General features: G+C 42.4%; 2 protein-coding genes across 2 annotated transcripts; one reads left to right on the top strand and one right to left on the bottom strand.

The window, feature by feature from the left end:
• On the bottom strand, nucleotides 1–2,527 carry fosab (Fos proto-oncogene, AP-1 transcription factor subunit b). Its single transcript, XM_086263964.1, has 4 exons — nucleotides 2,215–2,527; nucleotides 1,561–1,782; nucleotides 1,359–1,466; nucleotides 1–1,243 (listed from the first exon to the last, which is right to left on the bottom strand). The coding sequence occupies exons 1-4, from the start codon at nucleotides 2,344–2,346 to the stop codon at nucleotides 569–571; spliced, it is 1,137 nt and encodes a 378-aa protein (XP_086120090.1). The 5' UTR covers nucleotides 2,347–2,527; the 3' UTR covers nucleotides 1–568.
• A 2,681-nt stretch (nucleotides 2,528–5,208) lies between these two features.
• Nucleotides 5,209–9,964, top strand: LOC147312512 (protein c-Fos-like). Its single transcript, XM_086263963.1, has 4 exons — nucleotides 5,209–6,771; nucleotides 7,315–7,530; nucleotides 8,119–8,226; nucleotides 8,426–9,964. The coding sequence occupies exons 1-4, from the start codon at nucleotides 6,643–6,645 to the stop codon at nucleotides 9,146–9,148; spliced, it is 1,176 nt and encodes a 391-aa protein (XP_086120089.1). The 5' UTR covers nucleotides 5,209–6,642; the 3' UTR covers nucleotides 9,149–9,964.
• Nucleotides 9,965–16,660: the final 6,696 nt, after the last annotated feature.

Here is a 16,660-nt window from a genome sequence, read left to right as displayed (position 1 = left end):
TTGAATTGAAATATCACTATCTTTTTATTTACATATTTTACAAACAACATTCTTCTTTACTATCTCTTTCTCTATTCCTCTATGTGTAAAAAAATAAATTTAATAAATTAAAAGGACTAATGTTTTCACAGAAAACTTTGGATAGACCACTCAGACCATGGTTAAGACAATGCACGTGTTTCTTTTTTGTTTGTTTTTTTCTTTTTAAAATTTCACAAACAATTCACATGTTAACTCTCACATTCCATTAACCAGAAAACAAACTGGATCAATAATAGCTATTGCTCTGAACATACATCGATAAACAACAAGTTATGTTATCTAGCACCATATAAATCATATACGAACTCATATAACGACTAGATGGTATTAGTTGAAACATGCGGGGAGGGGGTTTTTTGTTTTTGTTTTTTAAACTTGCTACATTGGTGTTATAGGCAAGTATAGATAAAGGCAGATAAAAATCATAAATAATTTAATATAAGTCTGTTCCATAGCCCTGTGATCGGCACATCTACGTAAGAAAGTGTGCTTTGATCGGAAGAATCATTGTTTCTTGTACAGTCTTTTAGAGGGCCAGCAGGGTGGGTGAGCTGAGGGAGTCGGAGGACTGCTCATTGCTGCTGCTTCCTCTCCTGTGGGCGACGCCGCAGGTGGGGACGGTCTCTGCCTCTGGGAAGGTGAATACAAATGAAGACGTGTAGGTAGTGCAGGCTGGGGTGCAGGTTACTACAGGTGTGCACAGGGGCTCGAAGTCATTGGTATTAGCTGAGGTGTGAAGAGCCTCCCACTCCTGACCCGTGTAGAGGGAGCTGGACAGGTCGACCTCTGGCACAGACCGTGCCGTCTCCATCTCCGTCTTTGCCAGGAGATCCAGAGACTCCTCCAGGACAGAGGACTCCAGGTCTGACATCTTGACTGTGCTGCTAGAGACGGTGGCTGTGGAGAGGGTGGCGCTGGCGCTGGAGAATATGGAGTTGGAGGTTGAGGTGAAGGTCAACTGGCTGGAAGCGATAGCGGGTGTATGAGAGACGGTGATCTGTGGCTGGGTGGACACTGCAATGGAGTGGCAGGAGTGGGTAGGAGAGAGGGAGGTCAGGGGGAAGTCTGTGCCCAGCTCAGAGGGGATTTTGCAAATGGGCTGGTGGGCAGCCAGAATGAACTCAAGCCTCTCCTTCTCCTTCAGCAAGTTGGCGATATCATTCTGCAGGTTGGATTTCTGGTCTTCCAGGATATCAGTTTCCTGTAAGAGAGAGAAATGGAGGAAGTTGCATCAGCTTGGCTGTTGGATAGCTCTGCTATAGCTCTGACAATAAACATGTTTCAATGAGTGATGGTAAATCTGATGGGATACTTACAGCTTGCAGAGTGTCTGTAAGCTCTCGCCTCCTGTTGCGGCATTTTGCTGCTGCCTGCTTATTCCTCTCTCTGCGAATCCTTCTCTTCTCCTCTTCCTCAGGTGTCATCTGCACATGATAGAAGGTAAAAGTTAGGACCCCTGCTCTTTAATAATCTTAGTCTATATATATACATAACACTTCATGAACGAATGATAATTACCTGTTCCACTTTGCCTCTCTTGTTGTGAGCCCTGGACATTGCAGATTTCATGACTGCTCTTGAGTATGCAGGGCTAGGACTGGAGGTGTAAGGGTGAGCTCCGTGGGAAGGGGCCACTGAGGAGACCACAGGCTGGACCATCCACTGAAGATCTGGGCTTGTGGAAATGGCTGTGACTGTGGGGATGAAGGAGGCACTTGATGCTGTCAGGTCTGTGAAATCCTGGAGGAAATGAAGTAAAAAAGGAGATCGTCAGGACATTTGGTACATTATCAGGAGGGGTGGCAGCATTGCAAGATGTCTATGAATGAAGCACGGAGGGTCTATAAAAAGCTGGATGGTTTAAAAATATCCTTATGATGTCAGCTATGACGTTACATTCTCTCTATGGAGTTTCCAGGTGGATGAATGAAGCTTGCCTTGCACTGTGTGGTGCGCAGGTCAGAGTTATTTTTTAATATATATATTTAAAAACTCAATGGGTGCTTTTCTTAATTTCCAGCCAGCCTTTTTCATTATTAACATTATTATTATTTGAAAACATCAAATTTAAGCTTTGTCAGTTTAATTTAGTAAACATTCAAATCTCCAACAGGTTCTTTCTGAGCTGAAATAGCGTGTTGTAAAGATTTAACAATGTTTAAGCGGACATACCTGAGACTGGGGAGATCCCATGCTGGAGTAAGATCCCGCTGGTGACGGGTAATATCCCAAAGTGTCCACGGACGGGGAAGCGGTGCTGCAGCGAGAGGAAGAGTCGCAATCCGCGTTGAAATTGAACATCATCGTTCCTTTTTTTCGAAAAAAATGTAAGCAAATAAGAAGATCCGGACAAACTCTACTAAGGACGAATGTAAACTTGAGGTCAGGATAGTCCTTTAGTGGGTTTGCGAGAAAACTCTTCAAGCGCTGCTCCCGATCAGTTCTCTTTAGTCGCTGTTCTGCTACTCAAAGTTAGACTGCCAACTCTCCGAGCTGGGCCTTTTTTATAGTGTGCCTGCTGACGTAGAGAGGGGTGTGCCGTTCACCCGACACCAGGAAGGAAAAAAACACCAAAACACTGACTTAACAACGCCGTAATAACACCGACTTTTCCTCGCGCTCCATTTAAATTCAATACACTTTGTTTGCACGAGTCACGAATGAGTCATTTACAGGTGATAAGTGACTATTTAAAATGTTTATTTCTAAAACTCGTCTTCAAGAAATGGAATATTCCGGAGCGGGATCCCCGATACGTAGGTATCCATATATGGTGCATCCTGTGAAGGAGGCGGGGCCTGATGGGAAATACACCTTGAGAGTGGCGGACAGCGGCATGACGTTATGTAAAACAACAAACACAGACGCTGTTGTGAAAACTTGAAGAACTGAGATAACAGTGAGGAAAAGTGCGTCCTACACAGCAGGGACACAATTAAACATGTAAATGTGTCTGTGCTGAACAAAACGTACCAAACAAACACATTAAAAAATAAAAATCTGTTTCTGTTTTTTTAACCCCCTCCCCCAGCCGTGCGCCTCCTTTTTTATTTGTATTTTTGAAATATAGAAACTCAATTTTATCGTGCAAACTTGTAGTTAAGCACTTTGTGATATTCACCTTGAAAGGTGGTATATAAATAACATGTTATTTAAGTACTCGCTAACTTCACTCACTGACTCACTTATCGACTATTTTTAAAGTGTTTAATTTGATCAATTGTTACACATTTAATGCAAGACAATTCATACAATCACAGGAGGCCCATGTTTGTATGTGTAGGTAGGTCACAAAGTACAAAGAATAATTTGAATAAAGATAAGAATAAGCGAGAAAACGGTGGGTAATTGATTTTCACTTGATTCTGTGGTCTGTCTGTTAAACCGACTTTTAATTTACTTATATACTTAATTTTATCCATGTATTTTTCTTATTTAATCCCATGCGTTTATATCCAGTAAGTTACAATGGAATTGTTTCATAGAATTGTCTAAAATATCTCTACATAAACGTTACATGTCAGGACATGGGTGACATGTTCTCCACCCTCAGGTACTATTTGTACTTTTCGCCTGCAATCCAGAACAGGGCGTGTTTAGCTGCAGAGCGAGCTGATAACTGGTTTTCTGTGTGTACGTTTCCTCGACGACAGTTTACATTTCTCAAAGGAGGGGACGGGGAGGGGTGGCAGTTAATTGTAAAGGTCTTCCCCAAAGCCACTAGCAGAGGGAATCCTCAAGATTTACGTAAGAAGCTATGAAACGAATTCATGAAATGCAGGCTTAACGGTGAGCCAACATTGCGACTGCATTTGCTGTTTAATAACTGTTCATTCTCTGACATCAGCACTTTTTTTTATTATCGTGTTGACTTGAGAAGTAGGTCTGTGGAACAGGCATCGTGACTTTCGTGCAATATTACCAAAGTCAGCAACATTTTGCTGGTGGTTTTGTTCATGGTTTATTCTTAATAAAGGCGATACATTCATGCACATAAAAAAACACGAGCAAAGCATTTTATGAGTTTTATGAAACACAATTCATACTTTTCTTCTTCTTTTTTTTCTCTCTCTCGTGAGTCTTCCGGGAATTCCCTTCTTTAACCAAACAAGCACAAAACAAGCGCCATAAGTGCTCTCGTCCCATTAAACAAACCATAAAGACTAAACAAAGGTGTCATTGTGTCAAAAGACCCTAATTCAGGCTATAGGATTTTGCGCTTTCTTTCCCGCGCCAGTGTTTTGTTGAACATTCCTGGTTGTCATAGCGACGCCCAGCCCCTTTCGCGTCAGTGACGTCCATTTAGTTTTTATTTTTTCATAGCAAAGAAGATCGTGTGTAATCATGAGGAGGAGCCACATCAACAGAGAAACACCAAACCGACTTTTTCGGCATCGCCTGTGGAGACGGAACGTGCACACGAACACGTCAGGGGCCGTTCCCGGAAACGACGTCGGAGTGAGAGCTCTGAGTGTTTTCAAGTCTCTGACAGTCCTCCCCTTTCCTCGGTGTCTGCGGGTCAACGGAATGGAACGGGACACCAAACAAGCCGTTTACCTTGAGCGGTGTTTGAGTTCTGTTTGAGTGGTTGGCATGAAGGTTGCTGACCTGCACTGTTTGAGTGACCTGGTTTTTGCTAGTGTTATTTCGTGTTGGAATGATAATTTAATCGAAATAAAATTATAATAATAACAATAATAAGAAGAAGAAGAAAGAAAGAAAGAAAGAAAGAAAGAAAGAAAGAAAGAAAGAAAGAAAGAAAGAAAGAAAGAAAGAAATGCAATTTCTAAAAGAAAAAATATTTTTTTATATTGCTGCTTTTGAAAGTATTTAAACTCTCCGGTTATCTAATAGCTGAAGTTATTTATTTTTTATCGCTGCTCTTTGGCTCCTCAAAGGAGAACAGTTCACTAAAATGACCGTGAACTTGGATGCCAGTGGATCTAAAAATAAACTCCACAGTCTTTGCGCATTCACGCTCAAGTTGCTTTGAAGAAGACAACTGTTAGAGATGTGCTGAGAGGTGAGTATTGTTCGACCTTTGAACTTCGTTTTGTCCCAGGCCGCTCAAGCCGACCACCAATAGTGATGTGCCGGTAAATAGGGCCCAAGGCGGGGGGGTTGCCACTGCCGGGAAGTACCCGGGAGCACAGAGCAAACAGGGGGGGAGCCTCTCACTCTATCCAGCGCTTATCCCTTTCACTTGGGTGGATTCGTGAGGTCACATGAAACCTAAATATAGCCCAATCCAGCCCGCAAGTTCTTGTTATGGGAGCAGAATTAGGTTATGCGGGAACATCAATTAAAGCCCGGGCTTTAATTGGTGCCGATAAACTGCATTACAGTCTGTGAGAAAGTAAGTCACGTTGCTCCTGTCTAGAAATTATATCAGTCACTGGCCTTCTTGAATTCTCCGATTCCCTCGTGAGTGTGTTTTGCACATCTGCGGCTGCACCTAATTGCCGCCCTTATATGGAAAGGTGGGTCAAATCCTTCGCATCCTCAAACTGACGCCTGTGCGGGCATTCTTGGCGCAGCTGATGACGCTGATATCAGGTACAACATAGGGTCAGTCTCTGAGAGCTTGTTTTACTTTCTTTTTGCGGCAGTGAGTGAGTGGGCCACACACAGCCCGGCAGCGTCCGTCTGCGCGCTATCCTTGTGCCACAGCACGCCCCCCCTCTCCCCCCTCTCCTCCCGGAAATACCATATATGGCTCGACCGGTCCATCGGCGATTGGCTGCTTGGCTTCAGCGACAGTTCTGTTGCTGGAGCTCTATTCATATGTAGAGACAGGTGAAAGGCAATGTGATACGTGAATGACACTTAATTTTGACGGCTTATAAATAATCAGACAGTGTGCTGGAAGCTTTGTGAAAGAATTAAATTAATGCCGGATTTTATTTTGTGTCTATAAATAGAAGTTGGAACATTAGTGCATAATCATTGTTCTAATGTGGACAGTTTGGAGGAGAAAGAATCGGGGAAGCACCACACTGGCTATTTTAAAACCATTTATTAATGAAGCCTATTACACTGCCTCCACTTTCCTTCTAAAGCATTGAGAGCTCGTGTTACCGTGAAAGCCCAGAAGCATTAAACAAAGGGTAAATGTCGAGAACATCTGAGGGCATGACGGGAACATATAGCCTGTGATGCAGATGCTGCATACATGAAGTGACGTAGATCATTCATGGCGGTGGGCACCTTTTGGAGGGAGGGGTGCCACTTTCTATGTGCACACTTTTTAAAAAAAATCATTTGAGTTCTGATAATAAGCTGAAATGAAACAATGGGTTAGTGTTGATTTTTACGCACTTCAGTGATTTGATTGTTGAACTGTAAAAAACCCCATCTGCTAACCCCTTTCTCCAGTCACTTCTCCCTCGGTGAAATGGTTCGGTCTCACCACACAGATTTCATTCATAAAATTCCAGCTCACTATAAAAGGCGGGCCTCTCCACTATGTGCACAGTTATGAACCTGGCAAATGGAATATAGGCGTCCGGGACATCCGTTTTCTGTCTAGCACAGACTGACTGTTCAGTCTCTTATGCGGTGATTTAATTTTATTTTGAATTTTTATTTTTTAATGAAACCATGCATCCAGACTCCAGCACTGAGTTCGACTTATCGTCCAGCTGTAGCACAGCATCGCCTGGCGGGGACACCCCTGGGTGCAGTCAGCATCCTCCTGATTCGCTTTCATCATCAGTGGACAGCACCAAGGTAGAGCCGGATCTCATCATTACACACACAAAAACCTGATCACAAAGCGTAATCTTGTGTTTGACGCATGCGGGTGATAGAACTGCATTCCTCAAATTCTTCACATTTTTATGAAGTCCTTTTCATGCACTGCATTTCCCCTAGCAGGATTACTATCCCGTGTTGGAAAAATGACTAGAAAAACATGCGTATCTCTGTAGAAAATCCCTAAAAAATACCCCAACAAACAAACAAGCAAAAACAGCGCAATGATATTATTATTTAAATAAAACTGTTTGTACTGCTGTCTGCTTCACAGTCTTCGTTGCAACCTTTTTTTTTTAAATCTATCATAAAAACTGATGAGGATGCGAGGCTGGTTCTGAGGTGTTTACAGAGAGCAGATTTTTTTTGTCTTCTTTGACATTCCTTGGACAAATGATTGATGTAACATTTAAACATTGCTAAAGGTCAGCCAATAACGTGGTCACCCATTCGTCAGATACGCTAAATTAGTATTTTACTGCATGCATATGCATGTCTGTCTGGTGTGGGTTTTTCCAGGATACTGAGACCAGTGCAGCAGCCTCCTTTGTTCCGACTGTGACTGCAATCTCAACATCGCCAGAACTAAAGTGGATTGTGCAGCCTACAGTTATCACATCTGCCTCTCCGTCGCCCTGCCGTGCAAAGCCCAAAACTCATGCAGCGACCCAGTCGTCTTCCCGGCCAGGTGCAAACAAGGCGAGAGCCAGCAACAGGAAAGGGCCGAAAGAACAGGTAAAGAGAAGAGAGGGGTGGGCGGTGATGCTGATGTGTCAATCAACCACCAGTCAATCAATCAGTCAGTACAGCGAGCAAAAGAGCACTCTGCCCCGATCCCCACACCATCCCCAACCACCTCGTTTCCACTCATTAAGCTTAATGTGAAAACTGAGATATCGCGATATTTTAGCGGGACGGGACGCAATTAACTGCTTTTTTTCTTTCCCTGTCGTGGGGAAATAAAGTGTTAGCGGATTGATCTGAATATTTTGCTGCGGGGAGTCAGTCATAAGCCGATTTGATCATGTTTAATTGGTGCAGAGCGGTTACTTTGGCGGGGGTAACGAGCTCAGCCTTGTTTATGTGCGGGATAGGAAATTGCATGCAATGCGCGTTCACGTGACTGGCTAGACCGTGCCAGTGGTGCAGCATTTTAACGCCTGAACTGAGAATCTTCACCGACCACATCAGCATTCACTGCATAGGAGATTTTCTCTCTCTGCACTTTGGCACAAGAAACGGTGTTTAAGAGCCAACTGCCGACATGGCAAGACCTAGTGGGATGAGCGTTTAAATTAATGGGCTATTTCTGATTGATTTTAGCCTTCCAAAGAGGAGGAGGAAAGGAGGAGGATCAGGAGGGAGAGGAACAAAATTGCGGCAGCCAAGTGTCGTAACAGGCGGAGGGAGCTGATAGAGACCCTTCAAGCTGTAAGTAATGCTTTGTTGAATCATTATAGAGGATTCATTCTCACAGAATACTTTGCATACTTCCAAAGATGAATAATGTCTCAGTTCACAACAGCGAAGCAGAGCGGTAGAGCCACATAGGTTTTTTTTGTTTTGTTTAGGGTTTTTTTTGTGCTTTGCTCATGCTCTTTTCTTTTCTCTTTCTCCCTCTTTCCCTCAGGAAACTGATACTTTAGAAGAAGAAAAGTCCACCCTGGAGACAGAGATTGCCAACCTGCTAAAGGAGAAAGAGAGACTAGAGCATGTCTTAGCTTCTCACCAACCGTCCTGCAAACTCTCCTCAGATGATGACGGCAATGGTGATGATGATGAGGGGGATGATAAGGAAGATGATGTTGACACAATGCTGCAGGATCCACCGGACTCCCCGCAGCTGCTTTCCATGTTAGAGAATGGAAAAACCCCAGAGAGCAGCACAGCTGGAGAAGCCCATATTGGTCAAGACATGAGCAGTGTCCCTTGCATCCCTGCTGCAGCCATCTTGGGAAACTCCAACATCCTTTTGTGTTCCAGCGCAGAAGAGGAGGCTCTGGAGGAACTGAAAGGAGATGACTTGGATGACTTGGTGCCCAGCATACAGATGGAAGTGACGCCCGAGACGGCCGCATCTGTCCCTGACATACTACAGAGTACTGACCTGAGTGGGCCCTTCTGCCTCTCAGACTGGGAAACCCTGTACAAGTCCGTGGCAAGCGACCTTGAGTCTCTGAGCACCCCAGTCATGTCTTCCAGTCCCACTTGTAGCAATTACCGCACAGTGTTTTCCTTCAATCACTCCGAGATTGATTCCCTGGCTGACGGTTCCGAGTGCCTCAAAGGCAGCCTCGGTGCATCCGAGTTAATGAAAGATAGTCTTAACTCGCCCACACTCCTGGCCTTGTGAATGCAAAGAAGTTATGCAACAATACTGTATTCTAACCAGCCAGCAAGCTCCAGTCGCTCTCAAATAACCTTTTGTAGTGTGAGTTTCGATGTCGTGCATATACCTGAAAATCAGAGATTGTGTAGACGCAGTGTTTTTCTGTGACTGTAAACACGGTTGAGTTCTTCCATGCTGTTGCTGCAGTTGTCTGAGATGAGACCTTGTGCTAGTAAAATGCATGCAAATACAAGTCATCTGTAATCCAAGGAGAGATTGTATTGTGTTGTTAAAAAAAAAAGCTCTGCGTGTGATCTGAAACGAGATCCTGCTGAGTAGCTTAATATATGTGTAACACTGTTTTTGACAAAGCTGTGATGTAACAAGTGAATTATAGAAGGATACTAATATGTAAGTGTAACATCTTGCTGTAAGGTGCCCCCCCTCCCCCCGCCTCCAGACCTGAACTGACATTTCCTTTTACATTTGTTTTCCATGAAAAACAAGATCATGCCATGTATTTTATTGAGATGTATTTTATGACATAGTTTATTTTTTTACTTATGAAAACATAGAGATGCAAAAAAATCAACAACAAACAAACAAAATCAGAAACAAAAGAAAACTAGAAACTAGATATTGATAAAATATGCTGGAAATAAAATACCACAACTGCAATTAATGCTGTGCTGCTGTTGTTATTGATTTAGGAGCATTTATATGAATAGATAGTCGGCACCACAGCCTTGCTTAGTTGGTGACTTTACATGAAGTTCCTCAGCAGATGAAGAAACCATGAGATGCCTTAGAAATGTGGTGGGAGGGGGACGAAGAACAGCTGAACACCTTCAATGCAAACTTCATCTGTAATAAAACTGCTTTAAACCCAGTTTAAATATGAATCTGACCTACCAAACACTCACTAAAACGTCAGAAGAAGAAAAATCCTAAATTTAAGGGTGGTATTAATGATGTTCTCGTCTCAGTATCAATCCATAAAGACGGCATTGCGCCTATTTCTGGCTTCGGGATTACATAAAGGAGACGCGTCGTGGACGGAGACGTGTTTGAATTGAGTGGGAAGCAGCGCAAACAGCAGGTTAATTATTTATTCACAGCCTTCTCTCTGCTCCACTATTGTCACGGCCAAGGGAATCCGAGCGCACACACGGCAGCGCAATGCGTGCTGTGCGTGACGTCAGCACGCGATTGCCGTTTCGTTTCAGTTCCTTTGACCATATTTGGGTAGTTGCAGTTGTTTTGTATCCATAGCAACGGGTGTTAAATTTCGGAGCTGGAGAAGAAACAATCCAGAGGAGAGCGCGAGCCTCATTAAAGACCAAGTTTCTCATCAATTAAGGAGCGGGTGGTCACGTGACTGACGATAAGCGGTGCAGTCGGTAATTTAGAGGTGCTGAGGCATTTCTCGGAACAGCAAACGAAGGGTTTAATGAGGGATAAACCTGCTGGGGTTTGTCCTTCAAGGAGAAGATAGTGTTTCAAGCTTGCAGTAAGCATGTTCATCCCAGAGGATTACTTTTTATCCTTTTTTACTCATAACACAAAGTCCTTTGCAACAAAGCACACGGCTTGCATGTCATGCCTTAACAGTGAACGGTGCAGTTCTTCTTTTCATCAGTAGGGGTGGCTACAGCGAGAGCAACAGCAGAGCAGAGAACTTGTCATGTAATGAGGGCTGCAGGGCTTTCACTTCCCCCTTTGAATACCTCAGTTGTTACGTTTGCACAAACAGACCTAACCAAATCGAGTTGTTCATCTTTAGAAGTTATCAGTGATACTTAGGAAAGCATGCGATCTGCCTGATATATAAAAACTATCCTTTATTTAAGTCCTCTTACTGTAATCAACATAGCTCAGTTTTAGTGTATCTGCTAGGGTATTTGTGGACTTGAAGGGACTCGGTTTACAGCATGCATATTTGGTTGACTGGTAAATCTAAGCAGGCCACAGGTGTGGATGTGAGAGTGCAGCACATCTCAAAAGTATTCGCGGTGCTTCACTTGTTTCACATTTTGTCATGTTGCAGCCTTATTTAAAATGGATCCAATTCATTTTTCACCTCAAAATTCTACTCTCGATATTCGCTTGAAATTCTCGCAAATTTATTAAAAATAAATGTACAGAAGTATTCACAGCCTTTGCCATAACACTTAAAATTGTGCTCAGGTGCCCCCTGTTTCCACCAATGATCTTTTAGATGTTTCTACACCGTGATTGGAGTCCACATGTGGTAAATTCAGTTGATTGGACATGCTTTGGAAAGGTACGTGCTTGTCTATATAAGGTCCTCCTACAGCTGAAAATGAATGTCAGAGCACAAATGAAGCCGTGAAGTCCAAGGAATTGTCTGTACACCTCCGAGACAAGATTATACCAAGGCACAGATCTGGGGAAGAGTACAGAAAAACTTCTGCAGCAATGAAGCAAAGGCTGTTAATATTTGTATACACGTTATATTTTTGTCTTCTGTTGTTAATAAATTAATAAATTATGGGGTGTAGTGTAGAATTTTGAGGTGAAAAAATAATTGCATCCACTTTGGAAAAAGGCCGTAACAGGACAAAATGTGGAACAAGTGAAGCACTGTCAATACATTCCAGTTGCACTGTATACGAGACTTAGACAAATGTAGACAAAGTCCACATATTGGCACTGTGAAACTGACTGACATGGCATTAAGGATGAGTTATTTTATTTTTAAGATATTTTCTGAATGTTTATTTGCAACAGTGATGCATTTAAGCACAAACACTGCAATAAACTGAGGTCATTTCTCAAGAAATAATGTACATTTCAAGCTTTGCCTTGAATATGGACATGCCTGATCTGCTGCTGATGAATTGTTTGTGGCTGGTTCCGCTTTTTTAATGGTGCATAAACCAGTCTAATTCATTTGGAAGTGCCAGCAACATTCACCTTTGCAGATATTAGACAAAACTTCAGTTCAGTGTTTCTGAGGGTCCTGTGTGCTTTTCTTCACCATTTATCTCACGACTAAACTTCTTGTTCTTCTTTTTATATATCAACTGTGTGCGTGTGATGTCCTGGCGCATGGCTATTTCAGAGCGCTGACGGATGGGCCCGTCAACAGCTCTGATGCTTCGTGACTCACTCACTCCGTCCACTCCACTTGTTCCATCAAACTATGTGTGTCCAGCAGCGTGATGCTTCTCACCTCCCGAAGCCTGTTTCACAGTTGTACCATATCAGAGAGCCAGAGTTGTTCACGACCAAACTTTGTGTGTGAAATGTGAGCGGTAGGAGTTTTTATTTTAAGAGTGGGATTGAGGCCAGGGATTGCTAAGTGAAAGAAGTGGTTTTTTGCTCTCTAACTTGAGCTAAGAAAAAGTAGCAACGTCATCAGAATGAGAAGTGGTGACGCTGCAAGCATTAAAATATGTTTGCAACAACAACAGTTTTTTTAAGCATCAAATGCAAGCACAGAAATGAGCCCTTTCATTGTTATATGTTGTTTATTGGATATTTATTACTGATGCATCATGTAGCATACTGTATGTTGTACAAGCAGCAATCTTGGGAGCTTGGACAGAAAGACTTCTTTAAGTTTCTTGAATACATTTTTACATTTGATGGGGTGAGACAGTAGTTTCACCCGAAACCTCTGCTGATAACGAACCACGCCTTTTTTACACTTTGGTTCATGTGATAAGGCACATGATTAATAGTGAGTCAAAGAGCAACTTAAAGGACTGTCCGTCTTTTGGTTTTAGAACCGATGAAGCCTCTTGAATAAGAGGTGAAACATCTTTAAGAAACTTGAAGAAGTGCAGTTGCTTTCTATCCAAGCTCCTTAGACTACCATGACCTGGATGAGCACTTAAACAGACATTAGCAGTAGTATTATAACACTTAATCTGATCAAAGGTGCCTATTTATCTGCAGCACATTCATAAACCCATAATATATTTTATAAACTGCTTGATTTTGTGTAAAATCTCAGTCTATACAGCAGCCACAATGATCACATTAGAGACATTTAAATGTAGCATAAAATCCAACCCCCTTAATTCATGCATCCAAATCATTGAATTCAGGGGTTTCAATCACTTCCATGGCCACATGTGTTTAAAATCAAGCACTCAGGCATGCAGACTGCTTCTACAAACATTTGTCTAAGAATGGGTCGGTCTTAGGAGGTCAGTGAATTCCAGTGTGGTGCCGTGATAGGATGCCACCTGTGCACCAAGTCTAATTGTGAAATTTCCTCACTACTGAATATTCCATAGTCAACTGTTAGTGTTATTATAACAAAGTGGAAGCAATTGGAAATGACGGCAAGTGGAAAGTTTGGTAGAGGGGGGGGGATTATGTTGTGTTTTTATTCTTTTTAGAAGTTGCACTTGACCCTTAACTAAGGGGTCAACTCTTCAGCATACCAAGAAATTTTAGACAACTTCATGGTCCTAGCTTTATGAGTTTGGGAAAGTCTCCTTCCTGTTCCAATATGACTGTGCACCAGTGCACAAAGCAAGGTCCATAAAGACATAGATGATCAAGTCTGGTGTTGAAAAACTTGACTGGCATGCACATTCAGCCCAACTTTGGGATGAGCTAGAACAGAGATGTTAGCCAGGCCTTCCTGTCCAACATCAGTGTCTGACCTCACAAATGCACTTCCCATAAGAATAGTCAAAAATTCCCATAAACACTCCTAAACCTTGTGGTAAGCCTTCCCAGAAGAGTTGAAGCTGTTATAGCTGCAAAGGGTGGGTTGACATCATATTAAAGCCTTTTAATTAAGAATGGGATGTTCCTCAAGTTCATATGCGTGCTTCTCCCGTTGGAGAAGAGGTGGGCGTGTTCAGGCAGATTCAGTCTCCTCTTGCATCACCTGTAAATGCGAGAAAAGCTTAATCCTTAAGCTCAAGTTCAATAACCTTACCGTCAAACACGTAATCTTAAACTGTCCCTATATCTAGGTGGCAAGCATAAACAAAAAACTCCCACCTGAGTGTACAGCTAAATATATTATTCACACCTCTGCCTTACTCTGACTTGTTTGAGTGTTTCCTGTGTAAAAGAGCCTGCAGGCATGTGGTTTGTTTTTAATATACTGCATTTGGGATTTGATAATAATCAAATGTTTGCATGTTAACAGCTTTATAAAGACTTAATCCAACATCTGTGCACATTTTTCAGCTCAGCTGCAGGCTGGTTAGCTGCTACTTTCCACTTATATTGCTTAGACAAAGTCTCCACTTTCAAATCTTTTCTTTTAAAGATTTGAACAGATTTGTGGAAGCCTTGTTTTTTTTATGTGGCCATGTGGTATTTATATATGTTTCTGTGTGTCTGTGTTTATAGTTGAACTTAAATGAATTGAGCGAAACATGAAGAAGCTCGAAGGCTTTCAGGTTGGACTTATTTCCAGCGATATCAGCCCCCTGTAGTATGTCTCACATCGCTTGCCTCGGTTCCAGATTTCCATCTTTCTGTCATTCATCACGTCGCTCAACGTTTCCAGCTCTGTTATCTCACATACCTTCTTACCAATCTGTTTCCTGCTTGCCGTCATATTCCCGAGGAAGTGCTATATTTGCAGGGATAAATCAATGTCATGTGCTTTTTGGGAAAGGTTAGGTCACCTGATATGGGTAACGCTGCCAACAATGGTGCTGGTACGTGCGTGAACTCACCGTCTCCTTCCAACTGCAAGATGGCACTTTCAGTATTACATCAGAAAGATCTTGTGCTGATTCAGGAGTTTATGTTGAAATGGCTGACCTGTTCTTTTCTTGAGTACCAAACGAATAAGTTGCCACACATACAAAAATTTGGATTGTTACAGGAAGGGAAAAATGTGCTTCTTGTAGGATTTGATGCAGCATGATATGGGAGGAAGAGTAGTGTTATGATAGATGAGTCTGTTGTGAAAGAGAGATGAAGTGTGTAGTTGGCTTGATTTCTGTGAATGGAGTCTGCTAAAGCACCACATGTAAGCATTTCTGTGTGTTACACCTGCTGCTGCATTGTAAATGCTTCAGCTAGTGTACTCCTAAATGTTGGCATGTCGCCACAAGAGTCAAAGTATGAACAATGTGACGCTCGCTGAATAAACTGTGACAAAACAAGAATTTCCATTTGCTCCGGTGCTGTCAGAAAATGGGAAATGTCATTCTGTAGTAACACAGTATTTCCAAAGGCTGGCAAAACTCAGGACATCTGTGATAAAGTTTTAAATAACCTGAGCTGTCGTGTGAGTCTTCGCACAATTAATAGACACGTTATGATTTAGTCTACAACTGTCTGAGATTCTTGGGAAAGAAGAAGAAAGGAAGGAAGGAAATCAAATGGAGTAGTGTTAAAAATAACATTTAGTGTCTGCAGCGTGGAGGTTAATGAGTCAGATTTTGTGTCTGGAGGTGTCTGGTTCACTGGGTATTTCCCAAAGATGTGCTGTTGGATAATATTACAGCAAAACATTTAACCTACGGAATTTATTCAGGCCAAGGGTTTGGAAAAGATAAAGAAGTGTGACTGAACTTGTTTATCAATTTTAGAATGTGATGAAGACTTGGAAATGTACCAAATGATTAGAAAGACAGAAAAAATAAATAAAAATGTTTACTTGCTTTTGGCAAAAAATATTTGGTTTTGCTTTACCTTGACTTCTGACACCCACGTATTATGAACTCTGCACGAGTTTGGCAGAGCAGCAAAACCACAAACTCCACTCACTCTCCATTAATCAGGGTGGCAGCTGCTCAAAAGTGCACCCGAGCTTGTGCTTTAATGCAAAGCAGGATTGCAGCAGACAAATAATAAAGCTCTTTATAGGCAGGCGTTGAGGTACGATTGCAAAGGTTTAAACAGGAAAGTAGCTTTAGAAACTTTGTGGTTTACACATCCTGAGACAGACCTGGATTTTCTTTACCAGCACCCTTTTTGGTCATTCCTGTGCACTGTTACACACTCACTAAAGATCTTTTTCCTTTAACTAACGTGCTCTACACACTTGCCTGTATACCACGCTGTGTTATTTTCTTAGTTTCATTATCAAGGCTCATTGTTTTCGTGAGTAACGGCTCTGTCTTCGAATGTCAAATGTGCACCATGTGTGTTCATGTAGTGAGTGACATTTCTGGCTGCCTCCCTGCAGGCACAAAGGAACCCAGCTGAAAGCCTACACCTGCAAAGGGAGTGCTACCTCTGTTTTAACCACAGACGTCCAGGACCCTCGTGTTTTATAATAATCCGTCTGGTCATGGACTCAGTTCTGCTTTATTAACTCCACATGTCTCCCCTAAAAATTTGTCATCTGCGTTAAGAGCGACTCTGACGCACAGTCGGCCCCGACCTGCCGTCAGATGCGAGGCATAAATCACAGCAGAGAACCAAATTAGAATCTAAAAAAAGGAACAGAGCGGGGCATTTTGGTGAGCCTCCAATAACTCAGCCGCTTTTTATAGGTCGAACAGTTGAGCTGGCATCGTGCAAAACCAAAACTGAGCCTAAGCTGATGTTGAAGATAAAAACATGACACGCAATAAGAGA

This window comes from Aulonocara sp. 'chitande type north' Nkhata Bay, linkage group LG15 (assembly GCF_057382095.1).
Source record: "Aulonocara sp. 'chitande type north' Nkhata Bay isolate Kocher_YH1m ecotype deep benthic linkage group LG15, A_spYH_male_GT1.1, whole genome shotgun sequence".
Taxonomy (NCBI): Eukaryota; Metazoa; Chordata; class Actinopteri; order Cichliformes; family Cichlidae; genus Aulonocara; species Aulonocara sp. 'chitande type north' Nkhata Bay.
Note: the sequence above shows the minus strand (reverse complement) of the source record. Positions and strands in the feature narration are given on the sequence as shown.

What these genes read in the sequence shown, in the direction of transcription:
- fosab (XM_086263964.1), bottom strand. Translation starts at nt 2,346, where the DNA reads ATGATGTTCAATTTCAACGCGGATTGCGACTCTTCCTCTCGCTGCAGC. An exon ending in TGGGATCTCCCCAGTCTCAG is followed by an intron (nt 1,783 to 2,214) that starts GTATGTCCGCTT and finishes CATTTCCTCCAG; the next exon opens with GATTTCACAGACCTGACAGC. An exon ending in TTACAGACACTCTGCAAGCT is followed by an intron (nt 1,244 to 1,358) that starts GTAAGTATCCCA and finishes TCTCTCTTACAG; the next exon opens with GAAACTGATATCCTGGAAGA.
- LOC147312512 (XM_086263963.1), top strand. Translation starts at nt 6,643, where the DNA reads ATGCATCCAGACTCCAGCACTGAGTTCGACTTATCGTCCAGCTGTAGC. An exon ending in CATCAGTGGACAGCACCAAG is followed by an intron (nt 6,772 to 7,314) that starts GTAGAGCCGGAT and finishes GGGTTTTTCCAG; the next exon opens with GATACTGAGACCAGTGCAGC. An exon ending in TGATAGAGACCCTTCAAGCT is followed by an intron (nt 8,227 to 8,425) that starts GTAAGTAATGCT and finishes TCTTTCCCTCAG; the next exon opens with GAAACTGATACTTTAGAAGA.